We start from the raw sequence: 25,098 nt of genomic DNA, 5'->3' as shown, positions 1-25,098 counted from the left end.
AAAAAAAAAAAAAAAAAAGGTGGTGTAGTGGATTATTCCTAGTTATGATTTAAAAAGAGATGATGCTCATGACTTAGGGTTCATGGTAGCATGTTAACGGAGCACAGAGAAAGTAAGATGACCCAACTCCTGACTAGCCTCTCCATAAAGGCACGCGGTCTTGACTAGAAGGATTTCAAGCAGGGTAACTAGAAGAGCACGGGACCTGAAGCGGGGGGGGGGGGGGGGGGGCGGGGCGGGTTGTGTCCTCTCAGCCGCTTGAAATCCGCAACTCCGGGCCCTGCAGGCTCCCACCCCAGGACCCTGGACAAAAAGCATAACAGAAAGCATAACAGAGCCAATGTATTTAATCCCTGAAAAAACGAATGGAGGCTGGGAGGGCTCCAAAAGATTGTTGTCAGCAGATGTCCCAATTTACCCAGGGGGAAAAGACACCGTTCCCACTGATCAGGCCAATAGCCTGGCAAGATTGTAATGAAAATGTAATTTAGAGAAGGTTTTTAAGCCCTCTGAAAAAGATGGGTATTGAGAACGAACACAGGTTTGAGAAAAACAGACCGAACGACTTTATTGACTTACCCCACCCCCGCCCCCGCCCATAGGCTACCCAGTGGTGCAGGCAGTTAATGTGTATCTTGACATCAAAAAAACCCCAGTATTGGCTCTGGACCTATTTAGTCCCTGACAACCCCGGCTTGCGGGCTTGCGGGCTTGCGGGCTTGCGGGCTGACTGGGCTCATGGATCCCTAGGACTGGGCTTTGGCCATTCTTGAGCCTCGCATACCATCTCAAGCTGTTTGTCTTTTGACATTCAGTGCAAATGGCACCTCGTCTGGGAAACTTTCTCCTCTGCCCAGGATGACTTACAAGTCCCCACTCTAGTCTGGTTGTTTGCGTTCTCTCGCACTCACATGTTGGAATCCTAATGTCCAGTGTGACGGTGGTAGAAAGTGGGGGCTTTGGGAGGTGATTAGGTCATGAGGGGGGGTGGCCTCATGAATGGGATCCGTGCTCTCATGAAAGAGACCCCACGGAGCTCCCTCCCCCCTCTGCCTTGTGAGGATACCACAGGAAGACACAATGAGAAGTCTGTGACCGGGAAGAGGGCCGTCACCCAACCATACTGGCACCCCAGTCTGACTTCGAGCCTCCAGAACTGTGAGCAATACATTGTGCTCGGACAAGTCACCTAGTCTGTGGTATTTTGTTATAGCAGCCCGAACAGATGAAGACAATCCCTTATCCGTGCCCACGAAGCACGCGGGGCGCTCCACTATCACAGAACTCCCCCCGCCCCAGGTACAACAGACAGATTCCTTATCTGCCTCCCTCAGTGCCTACAGGCCCTTGGAGGCGTTTGTGTTCCCAAAGCCCGGCACAGTGCCAGGCACACAGGGGACCCCCAACGCATGGTGATTGTTTGCGCGAGTTTTGCTGAGAGGTTCAAGGTCAACCTGAAGGGAGTTGTCTCTAACTGCGTTCCGCGGGCTTCTCCATGTCTAGACTTTATCAGTGACTTGGAGGAACATTATACTTTCAGAGACTATAAAGCTGGCCAAGAAAGATGATTAGATAAAAGGCTCAAGGTTCAAGATTGAATAATGAACAGCCTGGCCACAAAGCATGAAAATGCAGATTACTTTTTTATATAGATTTATTTTTCTGATATTTGTGTGGCATGCTAAAGGCATATTTAGTTTGTTTTGTTCTGGGGTGAAAATCAGAGACAGATCATCTGAGGCAACGCATAACAGAGGAATATGCTGGCGCTGATGGAAATGTGGCTTCGATGCACCATATTCCTTGCAATTTTCTACAGTGCTCTGAACCATGCATTGCTAATGAAGGTGATACATTGACCATATCATGTAATGTCACTGACCATATCGTACATTATAAGATCGGCAAGCCATTTATTATGTCTGTTCTTCTACTTTTCTAGACTTCATGGCTACTCTGTAAAAAGACAACTGACAACCAACTATACAATTTTAATAGAAATATTCATGAAGCTGTATATTAGGTCTCAAAAAAATCAACTGGCTATCTACAGTATGCGGAATGTCTGGCTTTATTCATCCATCTACACATCCATGAATCCGTCCCACCACACTGAGCACTCACTACGTGCTAAATACTTACAAGAATGTACAGATTTAATGGACAATCAACACTGCCTTCCCTGAGCTTATGTCCCAGTAGTGGAAAATGGATAATAAGTAAGCAAACGAAATAATTTCATATGTTGATGAGGGCCATGAATACAATAAAGCAATGTGTGATGGGGACAAGGGACAGCTTGGATTGGGGGGAGGTGTGGAGATGCATCTCTGAAGCTTGCAGGACATTTATGTAAAGAGCCTGGTGGCGCTGGGCTGGTCATTATTAGCTCGATGTGAGTCTAGGATGTGCTGTGACTGTTGAAAATAAACTGAAGCTTGGGTCATATTAATAGAAGTAGAATGATGGGATCAAGGGCCGTGATAATCCTTCTGCCTCTGTAGCAGTCACACCATTTCTAGACCCACTTCCGCAGCTGCAAATGCTCTATATTTTAAGAGAGTCATGCAGTGCATCCAGAAGAGGGGTCCAGAAACCACATCTTATGAGGCGAGGTTGAGAGAAGTAGGGGAGTTTAGTTTGCAGAGTTTAAACTCATCTTTAAAATATCCGAAGATTCAAGATGTTCAGAAGAGAATGAGTCTATGCTCCATGGTTTTAGGAGTTCATACCTCAACTATTGGGAAGACAGCACAGTGTAGCTCAAACGCGGGGAGATGTCTCTAACAGAATTAGAGCTATACAGAAATGGGAGAGGCTTTTTGAAGAAGTGAACCCTCCACCCTCAGAAGTATTCTAGCAGAGGTTGGGTAACGTCTGTTAAAGACGAGGGATGCCCATGTTGGGTAAAAGATTGGGAATGGGGTACAGTTTTGTTTCTTTGAGTGAGAGATCTTGGGAATCATGGAAGGCCTGCCTTGTTAGAAGTGACCCCACTTCTCCTCATTTACCACGATTTTCGAGACCCAACCCGTGGGGGCCAGGAATTCCAAGACTTCCAGTAACAGAATTCAACTCAAAACAAATGCATGATCCTTTGCTCAAGCCTCCCCTGCGTGTGTGTGTGTTTGCACGTGAGTGTAAGCAAAGCTGTCTGAACTTACCACCCTCCGGTATGAGGTGACTGTTCGTTGAGGCTCAGGTCAAAGGCTCAGCTCTATCTAGGAGCTCTGTGGCATTTCCTCTTAAGGCAGAAAGCCTCTCCCTTTCTCTGGAAATGGATCTATCTCAGGCAGACAGGTGGCTCCTGTTCTAACTGCCCTTTTAGGGCTATGTTTTCACACAAAGTTTTAACTGAACTCGAAAGTGTATTCAGCCAATTTAATTGCTTGGTGTCATCATTTTATGATTATGATTCGATAGTATATCAATTCTGTCTCGTATTTGCTCTGGGGGACCAGAGAGATCAAATCAAAACCCACTAAGATGAAGGCTTCAGGCAGGGATTAACTTGAATCCCAGATCAATATATTTTTTTGTCTATTTACTTGTGAAGTGTGTTTTGAAGGACAGAGCAGAACACGGGCTGTGAGATCAGTAAAAAACCCATACCTGAGCCACAGACAACAAAAACAAACAGTGCCAACAGCCATGGTCCCACGGGATATTTCTCTTCTTGTGGCCTCTGAAAGGGAATGGGGGAAAGGAAGGTTAAGTTCATTGATGCAGGAAACATTTGTGGGGTAATTACTAGACACTACTAAAGGCTGGGGATGCCACAGTGAGTGAGACGGATCCAGTCTCCATGCCCAGTGGGCAGACGTAGATGAAGAAATTCAATTGTAAAGGGTCCAGATAGGTGTGAAAAGATTCATCATAACCTTATTTATACTCCTGTAACTCAGTGAACTCTGTGGGCTTAAATATTCTGGGGACAGATGGGGTAAAAATCCACAAACCAATACAGCGGTTTGGGAGCCCCAAACAATACTGCTACAAGTTGCTTCCACGTGTTGAAGGCACACTCTAAGCCAGGCTCTCCCCTAAGCAGTCTACACATTTCCACCACTCACAACGCCATGCAAGGCATAGTCTTATCTCCAATCTGTAGTTGGGAAACGGACACCTGAAGTATGTTCACTTGAGCAAGGGCTGGGATTTAGGTCTGCTCCATCGGAGAACCTGGGTGTCTTCCATTAATAGGGTCATCTTTAATTCCCCGAATCTGTGAATGCCAAGTAACGTCACAGAAAAGCTATTTTCTCAAAACCTTCTACAGGCCAAAAAAAGTTGGCAAGTTGGTGCCGTGGAAATCCTTGGAATGGCAGAAGCACCAAAGCAACCGTGAGTGGATATGCGAAGGAAGCAGCATTTTGTAATAAAGCTCCTGAACCTCAGTGAAGCTTTCTCTTTGGCGAAATCCCTGTGTTCCCTGGGGAGCAGAAGGGCACCACCAGAGCCCTGCATACCTCCTGCTCCCCTCAAACCGACAGCACAGACATAGTAAGAACAACCGTCCACAACCCCTCTAGGTCTATTTGCAGGTAGGGCTTGGTCCTTAAAATCAAATCGATCAGTGGAAAAACTATTTTTAGAGAGAGGCATCCATAAAAGTGGTGACTTTCTCAAATAAAAAGGGAGAAGCTGGAGTGAAAAAAATAAAGAACTCACCAATGTTTCCTCATGTGTGTGAGCCAAAAACAAGCTATCACCAACGTCAATTAGAGAACTCATTTTATTACAGATAAGCAACAATGCTTTGGTTCTCAGCTTGCCTGGTACGTTGTGAGAGAGCCTCCACTCCTCTACCTCAGTGGGCTCACTGACCACTTATACATCACCAGGTATGTTTTCTGGACGGCAACTATCACAGTTCGTATCTGTTTATTCTCGTGATAATGTGTGTGCTGTCTGTCTCTCCGCCAGACTATGGACTCACAAGGACAGGCACTGTCCTGTTACAATGCACAACAGTGCCTGGCACAGGACTTAAACACAGTAGGTGCTAAATAAGTGCTCATTGAAGAATGAATGAGCTTACGAACTTCGTTGAATATGATTTCTTAGGTCAGGTCGAGGAGAGACAGGGTCTAGGAAGGATATTGTTGTTTTTTATAAATACTTCCTAACTGGTGATAAGGTTGTCCCTGCGTCTCTCTTACTAGAGAACTATAGGTTAAATTGCTAATGGCAGGTAGACTCTAAAGATGAAAACCCCTCAGCGCTCTGTCCTTGACAAGCTTGTATCTAGCACCACTCTTGGAGGAGCGAAGCACCTGGAATGGTAGCTGCGCTTGACCAGAGAAGGACACAATCAGTCTTACACAACTGCATAACTTTATCCAGTGCTGCTACTGTGTCTTTCTTTGGCCCTTAACACCAGATCAAGGGTAGATCAAGTAAATAATCGAGATAGTAAATAAAGTGACCTAACAGAGTGTGGCACTTACCCCTCCCCACCCTCTTTCACTAACGCCCTAACAATCTGTCAGAGTTGACCAGAAACCAGCTCTGTTGCTGTCATCCCGCTGATGCTACATAAGAAGTTCATTTAGCTCTAACTCCAGCAAAGCCAACAAGTGAATTCAGGAGCCTTATACATGAATTACTGGTCTAGCGCAGATACCGAATGGAGTCCATTATTTGTCTTTTGCAGAAAAACACAAATTACCAACATGCTGAGTTTGGACTATATAACTCCAGAATCTGTTGGATGACATTTTCCAGTGAATCAATATTATTTGGGGGACCTTCAGAGCTCAAGAACAGCAATATATCCTTTTTCTGAGAGCTTTAAGTTCCTCTTTTTTGGAAGCAGCCCCCAGCACAATCCCATTGAGGCAATGCACGCAAGCCTGAATCTATCACTGGGAAAGGTAACAAAAGCAGTAGAATTCTGCAAATAACATGGTTCATTTCAAACAGGAGTTCACTACTTCCTGAGGCTTCGGAATGTCAGGGACTGGCTTTCCCTGTGATTACATACCAGCAGGGTAACTCTGAACTCTGAAATTTAAATCCCTCTTCGTTCTAGATTAGTTACTACTGTGTAATCACAAAATGATTATTCTATTTCTTTGTTTCTTCAATTTATCTGCTATCTGGGAGAATAGTATTCACTCCATAGCTATTAGCTAAGGAAATATTGAAGCATCTGCATACAACTGAAGGGGTTTATTTCTGAAAGATTATTCCGAATTTTCAGTTAGAATCTGTTCACGTGTCCTCAATTTCCTCCTGAACAGGTTATCCCTTGCAAGTTACTTCTTTCAAAGTATAACTGTGTTTGACCTGTAATTAGGAGAATGAGATTTAGGGTTTAAAATATTTCCTTTTGAAAGAAAATTTCATTTTTCTTTTTGGATGCTGGTCCATTTACAATAAAGTTAACCAAAGAGCCCTTCTAACCACCTGAAGATAAACAGAGATTGTGGCTTGGTTTGGAAAACTTTCACTACAAATGTAACAGGGCCGTTTGGACACCCACATAGGTGCCAGGCACCATTCCATGGTCCATCAGAACTTATTAAAATTCACTCGCATCATAGATTAAACAAATCTGAATGCAGCTCTGAAAGTTTAGTTGAGTTGAAATGGGGGTAAGTACATTTCCTAGATATTTAAACATTTTCCTCCAATTTTTAAATTTTCTTTTCTTATTTTGAAGACAGTAACTTTCCCTTTCCCCCAGGTCTCAAACACCTTCCAATGGCCTTGAAAAGCTGGAGGTCGCAGACATTGAGCTTACCAAGCCTAATGGATACATCAGCTCTGCAAATCAGTTCCCCAGTTGCTAATTTTGCAGGCGATATTTGTCAACTGAGTTCAGTTAATAACTTTCCTAGTTCCTTAAGTTCTTGGTTCATTAAAAAGAACCACACAGCTAATCTGTATGATATCTAGGACGAAGTGATCTCCTAGGAATATAAAACCCTGAGTGCTTTAACATCAATTAAAATTTGCTTTTCCAAGGTCAATTTGGAGAGCACGCTTTGTTTTTTTCTGAGTAAAAACAAATAGGGAAAATAGATCTATGTGAAAAGTGGTTCTGATTCAATGGTATATTTGCATTTTACTGCAAGGTGATAACTAAATGATCTAACACCCTATGAGAGAATTTCAAGCATAACTTAAGTCTGGAGCTGTGTATAAAGCTCTGGGTAGAGCTGAGTTTGATCCTAAGGTTTCTCTGCCATAGTACTGCTCGGTTTTGTAGGAATTCTGCTGTGATGATTGTAGCTCTAGCTTTTTGCTCAGTTACTCAAACCAGCATCATTTCTTTGGCTAAAAGGAATGGCCTCATCAGGTCTGTAAGTTTTTCCAGCCAAACCCCAAGCTTCAGTTGGACTTTGCTTAAGTGTCTAGGATAATAGATTCCAGGCGCCTTGGCTCATAGACTTGGAGACCCAACACTGCCCAACAACTCATCCCAGGCATGCCTCTGAATGTCCAAAATCACAGGTCCGGCATTTTCTCTTGAAGATATTCTGCTTTGCTAAAAGAAACCCCTGTGCACAAGGCCCAGATTTTACTTTAAAATCCAGTTATAAAAGCTTTAATCTGGTCTCCAAAGTTCTGGATCATACCATTAGGATGAGCCAAAACTCAAAGGGTGAACAAGAGTTATGTTACATTTAAACTTCAGCCCAGTGGTGAGAGGCCTCACTAGGGAAGAGGCAAAGGAGAGAAAGGAGGATGAAAGGAAACAGGGGTCTGAACCTCATTTGGCACTTTGAGCCCTTCCAATTTATACAGCCCCATTAGAAAGGGGCTGGAAAGAAAACTTAAATCTGTCTGTTGAGGGTGGAGGGCAGGGGTCAAAGCCTGGAAGGAGGTGATGATAAGTGGTCTCCATTTACCTATTCATTCATTCATTCATTCACCAAACGTTCTAGCACCTACTAGGTTCCGGGCCCCGTGTCACGCAGTTCCTTTAACTGTTCCTTAAGGATGTAACTTTCCGTTTTTCCCACAGACAAAGGCCCCATCCTCTCCTGGGGAGGCTCTTCCGAGCCCCGGTGGTAGCCCCAGCAGCCACTCCAGAAGGTCCACCACCACCCCGACTCTCGCCGCCCACGAGACCACCTCGTGGTGCTCGCTTCCCAGAGCCCGGCTCTCAGAGCCCACTCCGCGGGACCCGGCGGGAGGGGCGGGCCGGGCCCGGGGAAGGGGAGCCGGGAGGCCGGGCCCTGCGCCCGCCCCACGCCCGGTCGGCCCCGCCCCGCCCCCGCCGGCCCTGCCCCGCTCGGCCGGGTCGGCGCCGCCCCCGCCTTACCAGGGTTTTGGCTACGTTCCCCCTCTGGGTGATGTTTTTGCTGTGCTTCTCGTTGGCCATCCGGATCCGCTGTTTGGCCACCATGGCTTGGGCGCTAGGAAATGCCCTCGAGTCCCACCTGCAAGAATCCCCCCGCGTTAGCCCCCCGACAGGGCCGCGCGCGTCCCGCCCGGTGCGGGCGCTGCAGGTGGCAAGGCGCAGCCCCCAAAGCCCCGCGCGCCCCGCTCCCCTGCCCCCAACGAGCCGGCTCCAGAGAGAGGCCAGAGCCCGGACGGAAGTAATCTTTCATCTCAGGAAACCCTCTCCTACTTCCTCGCCATCCTTCCGGTCCCCCCTGCTACCTAACCAGCGCAGCCCGGAGGCTGGCGCTGCCGTGCGTCTCCCTCGCACCCGGCGGCCGCACTGTGCGCCCTGGGCGGTCGGGATCCAGCGGCCGATCGCGGCGGGGCCCAGGGTTCCGGCGGCCCCCCGGCTTTGTGCGCTCATAGGGGCGGGGGCGCCACTGCTCCGGGCCTCCAGGGCCGGGGACCCACCGAGGCCCGAGGCCCGGATTGGGACGGCCGCGCTTTAAGCCAGGGCGGGCGGTCGCCCCTGCACCGCTGACGCCTGGCCGAGAGCTGCGCTGGAGGCGGCGGCTGGCGGACGTGGGGGGTTCCCAGAAGACAAGCAGAAACCAGGGCAAGGCTGGGCCCCAGCTGTTGGGGGACAGTCCAAAGAACCTCCCCTTCAGGTGTCTGGGGAAGGGCCCTGCGCGAGGGAAGCCCATTGCAGGACCTTTCTCAAGTACTGGGGAAAGAGCTGGAACTCCCTGAGGATGGGGCTAAGTGGGTGTGAGGATGGAGCTGGGGTAGGTCATCTTGCCTTGGTAGCTGAGGGGGTTTCCTGGAGGACTGCCAGCCACACATCTGAGTGAAAGGTGGAGAAAGGTCGCAGTCAGCAGCCCAGCCAGAGTTGGCAGTCACTACCCTACGTTGGGCGGCTTTGTCTGGCTTTGGCTCCCCACCCGCCTGGGGCTGTTTGAACCTCCTCCAGCCACCCTTGTCCAGAGGGATGTGAACTGGGCGTTTCCTTGCGCTAGAGGGGTAAAAACTGGAGGGTCTGTGCCTCACAGACCCTGCTGTTAGGGTCCTACAGATTGCTTCTTCCAGGGCAAGGGGGAAAGGGGTTCAGTCCCTCACTTTTCCTTGTGCTGCATGAATTGAAGTGAGCTCTTAGAATCTCAGAAGAGTTGAGAAAAAAAGGGGAAACATCAGCCTGGAAAATTTGGGGCAGTGGGAAGTGGTGGGGAAGAACTGGGGTATTAGATTTGTTCTGGCTCCTGCACCCCAGTCCTTCCCTTGCAGGTGTCTAGGGTTGTGTGTGGATAGAATTTCCCAATGTCAGTGGGAATTTAGAGAGCGCTCCTTCTTTCTTTTAAGGGCTCTTTATTAAGCCTCATCGTCACCCTCCTTTCAGTATGCTGTCCTTCAAGCTCTAATATAGACGGTTTGGGGGTTGCTTTTGGTAACCCAGAAGAAGACAGAATCTACCCAGCATCATTTAGTAAAGTCTGGGTAGTTACTTGTTCTGCTCTAAAGGTCAGTTAGTTTCCAAACTAGTTTCCACCAACATCACCACGATTATTACAGGACAACAAACCAAGCAGGCCCATTATTTTTTTTTTAAAGATTATTTATTTATTTGACAGAGAAAGCAAGCACAAGCAGGGGGAGCAGTATCAGAGGGAGAGGGAGAAGCAGGCTCCCTGAGGAGCAGGGAACCCGATGCAGGGCTCATCCCAGGACCCTGGGATCATGACCTGAGCCGAAGGCAGTTGCTCAACAAACTGAGCCACCCAGGCGCGCCCCCAAGCAGGCCCATTATTAAAAAGACTTGTGTTTTTAGTAATGATGGACTCTTTTGGTGGGGAGAAGAGAGAGGGCCACCCCTGCCATGGAGACATGTGCTGAGCCTTGCAGAGGTGTGAGGCCCAGAAAGTGCCTTTCCCTGAGTCACCTTTCTCAGGTCTTGCCCAAATGCCTGGGGAGAAAGTAGAAGGTACGTTCCCTCCCGAGTTGAGTAGAGGCCTGGTTCTGAGGAACAGTAAGGAAAAGATACAGAGATGGTTGCCCCTTTGGGCCTGCCAGTAGAAACGTGTTCTTAACAGAGAGAAGTCTGCCTTCCCACAGGCTCAGGTGAGCCCACTGTTTGGAAAAAAGTTCTTTCTTGACCCCTGATTCCTGCTTGATAGTGGCTGATTTTACTCCTTTTTCTTGCTGTGCTTCGCTTTTACATCATTTTAAATGTGTTTGTTTTAATTATACAGAGACTGCTTACTCACAGTCAACATGCAAACAGAAATAGGATATACAGTGAAACCTAAAGGTTTTTCTTTGCCTCTCTCACTAATTCCCATGGGTCCTAGGTTACCCTTCCAGGATTTCTTATTCATATATACTGGTATATTTCCTTTTTAAAAACAAACAGAAGCATACTATACAAACCATGCTGTCACTTACCTCTTCTCTTTTACTTTATTGACAATGTTATCACATTTACTTATAATTCATTTCTGCTTTTTCATACGTAGATCTCAGGCCTGTTTATTGTCTTGAGCATCAGCATTATTTGCTAAGAGAGGTTTTCTCTCCCATCTTGGGTTCTGCCCCTTTCTCCACTCAGCCTTCCGAAGCCTGACATAAACTAGAAGTTGAACTGGCTCATCCTAGACCTTTCTACAGGGAAGCTGGGGCCAAGGTCTGAAGCCGAGTCTCTGAGGACTTCCAGAGTAACCACGGGGCTAAGAAGGAGTGAGGCCTGGGGTCCTCTTGCTTTTTGGAGGTGGGAGAACCTAGGGGAGGAATGGAAACGTGATCAGGAGTTGAAAGTTCCCTTGGGTTAATTCGTGCCAGCTGCAGGAATTTTATAGCATACTGGTAGCACACTTAACCACAACTTCCAAAATTGCCCTGGGTAAAGTAGCAAGAAACTGCTAAATCATTAAAATTTAATTTTGGCTGGTAATTTTTTCAACCTTTAGAGCAAGAATCCTAACAAGCCCTACCTACATTCATCATGAGTCTGCCCCACTTAGGGTACTGGGTGTGCGACTGTACTCTAGGTTTTACCCATCTTTACAAATGGTGGATTATCAAAGCGTACAGATGCTACACGATTGAGTTGTGATGTAGTAAATCCCTGTCATTTTTCTGTGGCTGACCAGCAGACAAAACTCTTTTCTATTTGGGGGATTCCTCCACTGTGTGAGTTAGGACCTTCCTTTCCATTCTGGGAGCCCAATGGGAGAGATATGGCATACCTTGTTTTATTGTGCTTTGCTTTATCATGCATTGCAGATACTATGTTTCTTACAGATTGAAGGTTTGTGGGCACCCTGCTTCGAGCAAGTCTACAGGTGCCTTTTTTTTGACAGCATTTGCTTATTTCATGTCTCTGTGTTGCAGTTTGGCAATGCTTACGATATTCAAACTTTTCCATTATTTTATCTGTTATGGTTATCCGTGATCATTGTGTACAACTCACTGAAAGCTCATATGATGGTTAGCATTTTTTAGCAATAAAATATTTTTAAAGTAAGGTATGTACTTTTTTTTAAGATTTTATTTATTTATTTGAGAGAGTGAGAGAGAGAGAGCACATGAGAGGGGGGAGGATCAGAGGGAGAAGCAGACTCCCTGCTGAGCAGGGAGCCCGATGCGGGACTCGATCCAGGGACTCCAGGATCATGACCTGAGCCGAAGGCAGTCGCTTAACCAACTGAGCCACCCAGGCGCCCCTGTACATTTTTTTTAGATGTAATGCTGTGGCACACTTGATACACTACAGTATCGTGTAAACATGAATTTTATATGCACTGGGAAACAACAACAAAAAAATTTCGCTTGACTCACTTTATTGTGATATTCATTTTATTATAGGGGTCCAGAACCGAACCTGTGTAGGCATGCCTGTACTCGCCTGGGTATGGCCCAGCTTGGCCAATCATCTGCTCCCTTTGGAACTTTGAATTTTGAACAAGCAGTACAAAAAGAAAAGAACAAGTTAATGTTCATCCTGGTGGTGGGGTACCCGCGAGGCAAGCAGTATTCAGTGGTGGTGGCAGGGAGGGTGTGTGTGGTAGAGCCCACTTGTTTTGTGGTACCTGAAATTCTTAAACTCCTCTTCTGCTTCCGTTGGCCAGAGTTTATTTGTGGTGTTTACATCCAAGAACCCTGACTCATGTACGTGAAAACAGACAAAAAACCCAGAAGGTCTTGCTTGGTCATTTCCCCTTCCAAATCTGGAGTGATCGTCATGTCACTTGAAGCCTTCAGACATTGTTAGCCAGTGGTCTTTTCTCACCAAGGGGAACTGAGTCTAGAGGCCTTGGTGACAAGTGTTGTGGGTGGCCGGTTCTCAAGTATGGATGGGAATGATTGGCAGACATGCCTGCTTGAATAAAGCCAGCAAATCACCAACACTTCAATACTTTCAGTGTCTTTTTCATCCAAATCATTTTCGGCACTGCCAGAGAAGAGAAAAATTTGGCGGATCTCAACATCATCTCCTTTCGTACATGTTATATTCCGGTGCAAATGTTCTCAACAGTAGGCAGAGAAAACTAAGAAGAGCGCTGACGGCCAACGTTATCTGCTGCATGTGTTGGAATCCACTCAAGGCATTAGATTATGGTTTCATGGAATCATGCCACATCATCACTGGAAGGAAACTCAAGAGAGTCATTTGTTCAGTGTTTATTGAGTGTCTACTGTATGCCAGGCACTATTTCCGACACTGAGAATTCAGTGATTGATACAAGAGCTTCTGCCTTTAGGGATCTCCCAGTTGTGTAGAGGAGACAAAGAAGTAAACATTGGGAGACTGCCCTAATTTCACAAATGAGCTAAAGCCTAGGAATTGCCAAAGAAATTGGAGCAGAACTGAAGGCAGAATCGAGGCCTCTTGGCTTCCCATTTTCTCAAGAGAAACATTTACCAGGTAGACTTGAGAGGAAGCCAGGGTGACAGGGCCGAGCTTTGGAGCAGCTTATACATGCACACACACACACAAATCACAAAGACACATAAGCATGCACACTTGTGCATGATAAACTCCATTTCGGACCTCCAAGGCTTGAGCTTTGGTCCATAAGTGGTGGCACAAACAGACTTTAACCATTATGATAACTATGTAATTCCTTGACCCCAAAGGTGATCAGATTAAGCCTTAAAATGCAAGATGTGATTACCCAACTCCACTCTGTAATTGGCTGGCCACATCTGTTATTAATAGCAGTCAAAGCTTCATATCCCAAGGGGAAAACACATACCCCGCTACAGTACTTTCCCTAATGACTTCCCATGGCAATCCACTCCCCACTGAAGAGATGTGAGCTGCTTGCACATGTTGGAGCTCCCGGGTTGGCTCATGACCATGCCCTTGCTAAGATTGCTACAGCGCTTTCAGGACAAAGCCACCTTGTTTCAGTTCAGTTGGGTGCATGTTTTTAATGGCTGGAAGAGTTTCCTGGCAGGGAAGAAACTACACGAGTGATAATATCTAACATTTCCTATGCACTTCCTGAAGAGCCAGACCTTGCCAAGTATTTTCCCTATACTTTCTCACTTCTTACACAACCCTACAAGTCCACGGACCCTGGGAACAGACAAATCCCAGGCCCTCCACTTACTACTTTAGTGATCTGTCTCTTTTCTAATCCACAAAATGGGAATAGCAATAATGTTTATTAGACACGATTATTTTGAGATGAGATGATACGATCCGTGTTAAAAGCACTGGGCCCATGGTCGTCATGTAATAAATGCCAGCTACCACTATATCTCTGTACGCCATTGAGACAACAGGTTTATGAAAGTTAAGTAACTTGCCCAAGGAAGGTCAAGATGATGAGCAAATAGTCCCTGCTTCAGATAATTTGGAGTCTTCTCCGAGATACTTAAATACTGCTGACCATGGTAACTCTGGATGAACACAAGAAGCCATTGAATTGAGAGGACATGTGGACAATCTTTCCAGGTAATTTTTTTTTCTTTTTAATTATTTTAAAATCTGAAAAAAAATTCAAGTATTACGATATCAGAGGCATATAGAGAAGAGTTGGTCTTTTTCATTCCTGACCTAAGTTCAAAGCAAACACTTTGTGTCTTTCTATGTAAATTCAAGCATGTATGCATAATGCATTTTATATATGCACATATATGTATGTTTATTTATGTATAATTACGCTTTTTACAAAATCCTTTTAATCCCCCTTTAAAAATCTCAAATAGTACCATTTTATTCAATATGATTTGTACCTTGTTTTTGTTTTTTTTCACTTGATAGTATATCATGGAGGTTGATCTACATCATTATATCTAGACCTATTACATTCTTCTAAAATGGTTGCATGGTATTCCACTGTATGGAGATATAATAATTGATTTAACCAACCTTTTATTGATGGATATTTAGATTATTTCCAGGTTTTTTTTTTTTTTGCTACTATGAATCAATCAACAGTCTTGTATATCTTTTTGCAAATATGCATGCATATATCTGTTGGAGAACTTGCTAGAAGTGTAATTACTGGACCCAAAATTATGCACCTAAATGTGTAATGGATATTGCCAAATTATCCTCCAGAGAAGTTATATCAATGTATACTCCTTCCATAATGTATATGGGTGTGTTCAGTCTATTATTTCTTAGTTGTATGGCATTGGGCAAACAATCCTAGGTAAGTAGCATTGCTTCTTTTCGTTTCTTTATATTTACTAGTCAGATTGAGTGCTATGCTAATGTGACCAAGGCCATGAATTTGTCCACTAAGTAGTTAATGAGCTTTGCTAGCTCTTTAATCAAGGTTAGTTCTTTCTGTGGTCTGTGATTCCCAATAGGGACTAGAGGAGAAAATGGACAGATAGGCAATATTCTTGACCATTTCTGGATTTAAAGAGTGTACCTTTCTAATGGTGAATTATTGAAAGACTTAAATTTAAAAAAATGATAATATTGCTCTGTTTTCTAAGCTTCATTATTTGTCGGGAGGCATTTATATTTAGTATAATGCTCTAAACAATTTAGAGAAAGAGGACTTATATTTATGAACAATACTTATTGCACAGAAATTGCTTTTCATAAACTATTAGCTCCTTCGTGACATAGACCATGGATATTCTTCATGGCATTCCCAGGGGCTATCATAATGGCAAACATTAGGTATTCAGTGGATACTGAATGAAAGGATAGTGGAAAACTGAGAGGATTTGGGGGGTATGGATATTAATTACAATAAATATCTATTCAGTGTTTTATCTCGTTTGCATTTCATTCACTCAGAGTGCAAGTCAACTTGTGTTAGGTGCACAAAACAGGTTCCTACTCTGAGTTGTGACCCCGCTGTCCTAGACAGATAACAATGTAAGCCCTCACTTAATTGTCTTTGCTGCTTTTCTTTGATCTAAATTAAAAGTTAAATTACCATTTTAAATAACATTCATGTTTTCCTCATCCAATTCACTTATTCCTTTTTACAGTTGTTATTATTATTATTATTAATCTCTGCCAGGTCTGATTTAAAGAAAAGTCCAGCCTTTTCAATAACTGCATCCCAAAGTCACTTGAAAGGAGCCTTGTGAATGATCAGGAATGCTGTTGGCTTTTCTGAATGTCAGCACATTAAACGCAGGATCCCAGCTTCTGGAAACCTGTCACATCTGATATACTTTAAAAGGATTTTGCAAAGAGCTCATTGGCAATGATATGTGTGGATTAGGAAACTATCTGTGGAAGGCCCGGATGTTTGCATGGAGCTATTTTCTCTGAAACCACAGCAGCTTTTAATCCCACCACGTCCCTGCCTGCTTTTGTCTCTGGAGGGCCCTGGGCCGCGGTGGTGTCCTCGGCTTCATCTGGGTGGAAATACAAGCCAGGCAGGGGCTGCCCTCGAGTTGTTGAATATCCCAAGTGTAATCTGGACCACGATTAGGAAAGGGGGACAAGAAGAAGAGGAAGCTTTGCAGGGGACCCCTCTCTGGGGCGCTGCGGAAGCATTAGAACCACCGTGTCACCTGGAAGTCAAGCCTAGGGCCACAGGCAGTGTCACTCTCCCACACCCACATGCACACCCATTTCATCCAGGAGCAGAAATCGAGCAAAAGCCAGTCTGGGGGAGGAAAGGAAGTGATTCAGAGTATGTGGCAATCATCATCAGCACTAAGCGGATTTGCAGGAATTCCTCTGAGCGAGATACTGGGTGTGTGGTTTAAGCTGCCCTTTGACTCCAGAGCCCTTTGTCCAAGTGTGACAAAATACCAGCAGAGAGTGACAAGAGCCGCAGCATCACCCTCGGGTCCGGCCGAGGGGATGGTGTGGATTCTTTCTGGCCGATAGGCCGAGAGTTCTGTTTTCCAGTTTGCAAGGCGTTTTACCGGGCTTAATTAGTCAATCCCCACACCACTATGGGGAGGTAGGTCAATGTTATTATTATTCCAGGTTTACAGCTGAGAAACTAGCACACAGATGGTGACTGCTACAGAATTTCTCTATGGGACAACAATCTGGTCAGAAGGGGGTTGGGGCGGATGGTGGTAGGAATGCGTCCTGCAGTCCTGTTTGCCAAACATTTTATAGACAACTGAGAAAACCCCAAACATGCCCAACCTGCACCGCTAGCACTCCCTTTGGCCACAGTGACGGCCGTGACTTTGCCAGTGGGGGGTTCTCCTGGTACACCCGTGGTGGCATCGGGTCGGGGTTCGGGTGGCCGGGCCTCGCCACTCTTTGTCAGAGATCCCCATTTCACAGCCCATGATCCCACCTCCTGCATGGACTCATGGGACTCTGGGGTTGAAAAGGGCCTTGGAGATTATCCAGTTCAACTCCCCCCTTAACGGGGATGCAAAGCAGACGTCAAAAAAAGGAAAATTCATCATGATGGGTGCCCTGTAACTGAGGCAGGTAATTTTCATGTGCAAAAACTGTACCCAAAGAATTTAAGCATATGTGTGTGTGGGGGGGGGCGGTTGGAGCTCATTTCTGTTCATTTGGACAATACGTAAGGCACATCGTAGAAATAAACTACTTCATTTGGACACGGCTAGTCATCATTCCCTAGTAAAAGCCATAAACAGAGTTCGGCAATGAAAGGAGCAAAGTCCAGAAGGAAGGAAATGTGACCGATGGGCTGAAGGCTTTGCTGCTCCTTTGTTTTGAAGGAAAACAAATATGTTTCTTTCAGATCAATTGCAGTTAATGTTAGCGTCTCTGTTTTAATAAGAAAACTTCACAATTTTACCGGCAAGCCTAGTTCTCCAGGAAACTCCCACAATTGTTTTCCACCTACATGTCTTCCCTGGTCACTTAGTGCCTTGGTGCCCCTTTTGTGGATTATCTTTTGTTATAATTGATATTCTGCCAGCGTGTCCACATGGTTCGTATTTGCATGATCTGTGTTCTCTTTCTCTGGTCACCTTCGCTGCACTGCGGTTCACAGCATTCTGCACAGTTGATGTTTCAAAGGCACTGACATGCAGGCAGCATACTTCCGATCAGCAAAGTCGGCCTATGTTAAAAACAGCATTGCCTGAATGTGCATCCCGCATTTGAACTCCATGCAGTAGAAAGGGCTGCACGTGTATACTGCTACCTGCCGAAAGAGTAGGTTGGACTTAAAAGAACAATTCATCTAGTTCATTCTACAGCTCTGTTAATCTGAGAAGCAGGACCCTACTCAACTCTATCTACAGTAAACCACAACTGATTTTTTTTTTTTTTTTTCCCAAGGCTCTAAGTTGCCTCTGTGCTCATGGCTCCGTGAAGAGCTCATGGAAGGGCAAGGTCAGTCCGGGTGTTTCTCCCGATGGCTAAGAATGCCAAAGAGGCAGAGCCCGTTTACCTGCCTGTGGTCTGTATTGGCTCCTGCTGCTTCTTTCACCTTCCTGAGATGCTCAGACCTGAGCAGCCCATGGGAAGCTCTCAGTGTGTGGCCGTGTGGCTTTGTGGCCTCTGTGCTTGGTGTGGTCCACATCCTCCTGCTTTGCTCCAGTGAGAGTCAGGGAGAAGGTGTCATGTCATGACTGCTATTTTATCCTTTTTCCTCCCCTGCCTAAACCCACAGAGTCTAATCAGTACCCAACAAGCTTTATTACAGACTTGGCTTTCTCGGTGACAACTTAATGAAAAGGGACCTTAACTCCCCTTCTTGTTTCTCTCCATCCATTCCTCTGACTTGGACTCCACCCCGCAGGAACTCACTCCGACAAATGGTATGGTTGGCTTTCTCCATCCCTGGCCTGTAGGGATCTGGAAATAATTGACTCGTCTGACACTTCTTTCCAGAGCTGAACTTGTCTAAGTTAAATTGTGGTTTCTTCTGCTTCACTGGCTATTTGTTTTCTTAGCTCTGAAATGTGCTTCCGCCTCGCCACCCCCTCCGTCCTGTGTATCTTGTTTATCCAACGTGGGCGGTTGCCAATTTAAAAGAAAGAAAATGACCGGGTAGGGCTCTGAATAGTTTAGGAGCGGGAGGGAGGGGACAGGAGGGCAGAGAAAGAGGGACTGGGCCACTTGGAAAACTTTCGGCTGAACAGGGCCTTGCCAGCCAAAGATCCTTGATAGATGTCTGCAGAGTAGACCGGCTAAGTGCTGTCTCACGCCCATAGGAGCCCTCTTGTGAAATATAGATTTTTTTCCTCCCACTGTCTACCAACTACCAATTCTTTATTAGTCTTTTTCCTTAGGACTCTCTCTTTCTTTCTTGGAAAGGATTTTCATTTTATTGTTATTTCAAGGGGCTGGGATGGTTTACCTAACATTTAAAAAAAAAAAACTGTGGGAAAATATACATACCATCAAATTTAACCATTTTAGAATGTACAATTCAGCGGCATTGAATACATTCACAATGCTATGTAACCATCACCACTATTTCCAGAATTTTTTCGTTATCCTAAACAGAAACCCTGTACCCACTAAGCAAGAACTCCCCATTCCCCTTCTCCCAGGCCTCTGGTAACTTCTATTCTATTTCTGTCTCTGTGAATTTGCCTATTCCAGGTACTGAAATGTAGTTTTGAAGTCTTAGTTTCCTTAAAGAGGTAATAATTGGCTTCAAGCCTCAATGCGCTTCTCTTAGATTGCTGAATGACCATCTGGCAGGCTGAGTGGTTCCTTGAATAATCCAGGAGCCGATGGCGCACCTGAACTACTCACACGATGGCTCCTAGTGAACAGTTTCACTTTTCTTCATCTTATGCTCTTCAAAAGCCTTACTGTGTCCCTCCCCTTCAGTTATTATATTTAAAAATAGTTTACTAAAAACCGGTTTGTCATAAAAAGGTGGCAGTTGCCCCAGTCACTGTAATTAGGAGAAGAGTCTAGATTCTAGGTTTTGAAACAAATATCTTTTATTCCTTTTTTCAAATTGTGTGCCTGGGTGGCTCAGCTGGTTAAGCGTCTGCCTCTGGCTCAGGTCATGATCTCAGGGTCCTGGGAGCGAGCCCCGTGTCGGGCTTCCTGCTCAGCACCGAGTCTGCTTCTCCCTCTCCCTCTGCTCTCCCCCTGCTCATGCTCTTTCTCTCAAATAAATAAAATCTTAAAAAAAATAAAATAAAATCGTGGTACAATATATATGTAACATAAAATTTACCATTTTCACCATTTTTAAGTGTGCAGTTCTGTGGCATTAAGTACATTCCCACGGTTGTGCTCCAACTCGCTATTTGCCTCCGGAACATCTGGATTTTCCCAAACTGAAACTCTGTCCCCATTAAAAACAACTCCGCATCTCCCCCTTCCCCAGCCCCTAGTAACCACCATTCTATTTCCTGTCTTTATGAATTTGCCTGTCATTCTATTTCCTGTCTTTATGAATTTGCCTGTTCTAGGTGCTGCATATAATTCCCTTTAATTGACTCAATGTCTATAAATCCTGCTCAATAGCAGCAATGGGATTTCACATCAAGGGGAAAGGGAGTTGTTAAACTTCTGGTCTTTATTTCAGGCATCTGTTTTCACACAGGTGGACCTGGAGAGATTTACAACTGGGTCCCTTGTTAAGAGATTGGCTTTTTGAGATTCGGTTACAGTGATAAGGAAACCACTTTAGCAAATGTTGCCCATATTGGGTTAGTTTCTTCTTAGGAAATAGGAATCACATGTTTCTTTGGCTACAGGTGGGGCTTGCAGATTTCTAAAAGGGAAATTACTTCCTTGAGGGACTGTTGACTTAGTTAACGGTGGTTGAAGGGTGGCCCCTGGGGTGCATTCAGAACACTTTCAAATTCCTCTGGGATAAGAGTGTAAATAAAACTTACTCTTGTGGCATGGGAAGGAGAGCTTCTAGAACTGGAACAGGCCACTCAGGTAACCACCTCAGCCTTGTGTGTAGAGAAGTTGTCACTTCTTTTCATTTTTTGGCGAGATAGAGGAAGGCTAGAGGAAGGGATATGAGTTTGTTTTCTGCCATCTTGGTCCAGAAAGGTTCAAGACAAATGTGCAGGCGTAATAAAAGATAAACAGAAGAGCAAGAGCACAGAAGGATCCCTCTGTGTAGCATGCTCAGGACCCATGTTTCCCCGTGAAGCATTTTCTGGAACTTTTCTGTAACAATTCAGCCTGTAACTTTTCCTTCTCTGAAACCCTCCCACTCTTTTCCAAGTCACTCAAACTGCAGTACAATTGTCTTAAAAAATTCTTTACCCGTGTTTAAAGCCTGACATACTTCCCAGCGGGTCAGAGAGCAAACTCATCGACGACAAGAATCCGGTGTTTACCATTGCATCTGATCTTGGACAAGCTTTTATTAACCACTGAACATAGCCCTTTGCCCACAGGCAGCCATCAATCACAATTTGGTGAGATTCTTACTAGAAGGGAAAATATCTTTATTTGGCTTTCTAGGCTTTGTTTCTGTTTCTGACTTTTCATTCTTTGCCTACAACTTCCCCCCTTTTCTCCTTCACATTAGTGAGAATTCCCTCTTTTCCTTCTGTGCCGCCTAAGGCGGGAGCCCATGAGCTTTCAAGGGCAGTGGAAAAAACACTGGATTTGGAACCAGAAAATATGGGTTTAGGTCCTGAAACCCTATGTCCTGGGCAGGCATTTGTGTTCTCCTCTGTAAAGCTAAGCATAACAATACTTCCTCTGTCGGGGAAGAGCATGCTGTGGGGAATAAGTGTGGGGTAGGTGTACAAGTGCGTTGTAACGTGTAATGCTATGTAGGGAGGTTGATGGTTAAGGATGTGGCTTTGGGGGCAGCTTGCCTGCGTTTGACCCTTGGCCATGTCACTTGAACTCTGTGTCTCAGATTCCCGATCTGTAGAACAAAAATGATAATATCTGCCTCACAGGTTTACTCTAAGACTCCAACAACCTTAATATGTGTGCAGACGTGGAGTAAGCGCCATGTGAAATGATGATGATGGTTATGTAATCATAAAGAGTTATTATTACTGAATGCAGATAAATTCTAGTCTGAGACTCAGTTTTATCATTTGTTCTTATCTCCCACCCCAGTCTGCAAGGTGTTTCCCCTTGGATATTGTACTATCACTCAAATGTCTTGCCTCAAATGGAATATATAATATTGCAATCCAAGCATCCCCTAAACCTGCACTGCTGTTCAACTCCACCACTGCTGGTGAAGGCTTTGATTCCACTGTATCCTCGTAACGCGAAAGACATTGTCCGCAGCTTTCTCAGCTGAACCTGAGTATGTTTGAAATAGCACATCCTGTTGATGACTCGGACACGGAGGATAGTGGGGAGAACCGAGTCGAGGAGAACTATGAAAGTATAAACGTGAGTAGCTGGGAACTGAGCACTGTCGATCTGTTAAAGGAGGTGTATGGTACGTATTCACAGCCCATGAAGCGCAACACTTGGTTGCCTTCCTGTGACACAGGAGATTCAGCTTGAAAGCACTGACCGCCAGACTCAGTTGGAAATTCTCATTGTTGTCATTCCTGTTGTTTCCCCAGCTTTAAGAGCGACAAACAACCAAGTGTTGTACTTCATAGGTTGTGAATCTCAACACTTTCTGCTCTGAAACCTGTCATAACCTCTGGGCCTCGGTCAGGTCCCCCTGAATGTGTACCATACACCTCCTTTATCAGATTAAATGTGGTGTGGCATGTTGAAGTGTAGGTTGGCATTTACTTGTGCGAGTATTTGATTAGCAGCTGGTGTCCCCTCTGGGGTGTAACTCCATAAAGACAGATACCATATCTGCTATTACCATTTTATCCCCACGACCAAGAAGAAGAAAAGAAATTGTATCAGTTGACTGAATATATGAAAGCCAAAACATACTAATATTAATAGGATTATTTCAAGAGCCACTCAACATCCCATGGAAATTCCAAATTCTAAATCTTTAAATCCCATTTTATTTTTTTATTTTTAAAAAATGTTTTATTTATTTATTCATGAGAGTCAGAGAGAGAGAGAGAGAGAGAGAGAGAGAGAGGGAGAGGCAGAGGCAGAGAGAGAAGCAGGCTCCCCGCCTAGCAGGGAGCCTGATGTGGGACTTGATCCCAGGACCCTGGGATCATGCCCTGAGCCAAAGGCAGATGCTTAACCATCTGAGCCACCCAGGCGCCCTAAACCCCATTTTAAAGAGAAAACTTCAGGTCAAATTAAACTCCTATCAGAGTAGTTAAGGGGATAGGCTTAAAGTTCAAACCTTGACTTTCTTTTTTTTTTTTTTAAAGATTTTTTTATTTATTTGAGCGAGAGAGAGAGAGAGAGAGAGAATGAGAGAGAGCACACATGAGAGGGAGGAGGGTCAGAGGGAGAAGCAGACTCCCCGCTGAGCAGGGAGCCCGATGCGGGACTCGATCCCGGGACTCCAGGATCATGACCTGAGCCGAAGGCAGTCGCTTAACCAACTGAGCCACCCAGGCATCCAAACCTTGACTTTCTACTTACGAGCTGGGAGACCTGGGGCAAGTTACTTAGGTCTCTAAACCTCGACTTTATCAGTTGTAAAACCAGTTTAATAATACTTAATCTCCTCAAGTAGAGTACAACACTCGACACATAGTAGGGCATTCAGTGAAAAGGAGTAATTATTATCAACCAACTGTTTTGACTGGAGTTTCCACAGCGTACAAATTAATCTTCCTGTGTCATTCCTGCACATGAAAATAATGAATTAGTGACTAGCGATGGGCCATAACAACAAGCTTGTTGAAGATTAAAATCGCTACATTAAAAACCTTTGGGATCTCACTTTTCTAGTTCAAAAATAAAAACACAGATGTATTCTTGATTACGTATATCCCAATCCTATCTGAGCTGTATTTTAAAAAAATCTACCACGTGAAAAACTTGACACATGTTTATGACAGCATTTTTGAGGCTCAATTTCCATTTTGATGTGTTGTTTCACAGATTGTCTTGCTGACAGTGAGGCAGGATGGAAAAGAAGATATCAAGTTGACATCTTGGAGAGATGAAACTTCAGCTTAATGGGACAGGGCAGTTCACTCAGGGCTGTAAGGACACTGTGAGTGGAGCAGTAATCTCCTCAGTATGTGCCCAGAGACACAGGCGAATTGCCAGGCTGGGATGTGACAACAGTGACTAGGTTGGCTTTGGCTCTCTCACTACACACTGCCAAATGTTTTTGAAGAATTGATCATATGTGTTCATAAGTTGGAAAGAAAGAAAAAGAAAAGTAATTCCTCTGCTATTGCTTATGAAATAGGTTGAGAGGAGGATCAGAAGAGCAAGAAATCTAATAAAATATTTGGCATGTGAGCCCATTATCACAGATCACAGACTAAAATCTTTGTAAGTGGTTTCTTCTGGGCTGCTCTTAGAGCTGACAGAACAGAAGTTAGACCGAGAACTGGAACATCTGGGTTCTACTCCTAGCTATAGACTAGCCATATGATCTTAAAAAAACCACTTATTTCTAGGCCTCATTTGTTTGATTTGTAAAACAAGAATAATATAATAATATTTATTCTCTTAATTCATGAAATTGTCGTGACAATCACATTAAATGGATGAAAAATCTTTGAAGAATATGAAGCATAATATGTGTTCTTATTATATACATTTCTCCAGGGTTTATTCCTTATTTCCCAATTACATTTTTTTATGTTTCAAAAATTTTCCAAATTTCCCCTCATCTCTCAGAAATGCTTAGCAAATATATCTGTTGCTTTTTGAAAAGATGAGCTTGGGGCTCGTTTGCAATGGCTACTGTGCACATAACACTTTCTTCTGAGACGCCTGTCTGTCCTTCCAGCAGTCCTGCAGGAGGTCCAGAAAGTAGGCTGAAATACACTGACTGATTTTAAAGATAATCTGTCTAGTGCCAGGAGGGAACCTGATTATATTTCTAAGGAGGCTGGGAGGACTGTTTAAAATGAGGTATATTCTTCTTAGCACTTTTCTTAGGGTTGGCAAAATAGATTAGCTAATAGCCTAACAATGTACCGATTTATCTTGATTTACACATAATTACCATTTGAAACCCAAAGGTCAGGAACTTCTACAGCAGAACCTAAGACCCCATTGCTATCTTTATGTGGGCTTAAGAAATAACAAAAAAAGGGGTGCCTGGGTGGTGCAGTCAGTTGAGCGCCCAACTTGGTTTTGGCTGGGGTCATGACATCAGGGTGGTGGTCTCAGGGTTGTGAGATCAAGTCCTGCGTTGGGCTCCACAATCAGGGTGGAGTCTGCTTAAGACACTTCTCCCTCTGCACCTCCCCCCAGTGCTTGCTCTCTCTCTCTTTCAAAAAAAAAGAGAAAGAAAGAAGGAAGGAAGGAAGGAAGGAAGGAAGGAAGGAAGGAAGGAAGGAAGAAAAGAAAAAAGAAATAACAAAAAA

General features: G+C 44.7%; 1 protein-coding gene and 1 long non-coding RNA gene across 6 annotated transcripts in view; one reads left to right on the top strand and one right to left on the bottom strand.

Annotated features, from left to right (window-relative positions):
• The window catches only part of SERP2 (stress associated endoplasmic reticulum protein family member 2), a 20,742-nt gene extending 11,773 nt beyond the window's left edge, over positions 1-8,969 (bottom strand). The window contains exons 1-3 of one of the 3 annotated variants that reach the window (XM_073894513.1): positions 8,809-8,969; positions 8,276-8,393; positions 3,613-3,685 (exon numbers count right to left, since the gene is read on the bottom strand). In XM_073894513.1, coding sequence (XP_073750614.1) covers positions 3,613-3,685; positions 8,276-8,359 — 157 coding nt within the window. In that variant the 5' untranslated portion in view covers positions 8,360-8,393; positions 8,809-8,969. Of the gene's footprint in view, positions 1-3,612; positions 3,686-8,275; positions 8,394-8,616; positions 8,783-8,808 lie in introns of those variants that run through there. The other 2 variants (XM_073894514.1, XM_073894512.1) reach the window with 2 other exon arrangements.
• On the top strand, positions 8,822-24,245 carry LOC141373113 (uncharacterized). Of its 3 annotated transcripts, none has more exons than XR_012378797.1 (5): positions 8,822-8,953; positions 12,193-12,350; positions 12,456-14,290; positions 21,773-22,057; positions 23,651-24,245. It is a non-coding gene; the product is annotated as an uncharacterized lncRNA (long non-coding RNA). The 3 variants fall into 3 exon arrangements; XR_012378796.1 differs by having other exon boundaries at positions 8,892-9,005; XR_012378798.1 differs by lacking the exon at positions 8,822-8,953 and adding an exon at positions 10,958-11,095.
• Positions 24,246-25,098: the final 853 nt, after the last annotated feature.

Source organism: Callorhinus ursinus, unplaced genomic scaffold (genome assembly GCF_003265705.2).
Source record: "Callorhinus ursinus isolate GAN/ISIS: 27379988/994484 unplaced genomic scaffold, GSC_fseal_2.0 scaffold7, whole genome shotgun sequence".
NCBI lineage: Eukaryota > Metazoa > Chordata > Mammalia > Carnivora > Otariidae > Callorhinus > Callorhinus ursinus.
The sequence above is the reverse complement of the archived record's forward strand: the minus strand, read 5'-3'. Positions and strand labels throughout refer to the sequence as shown.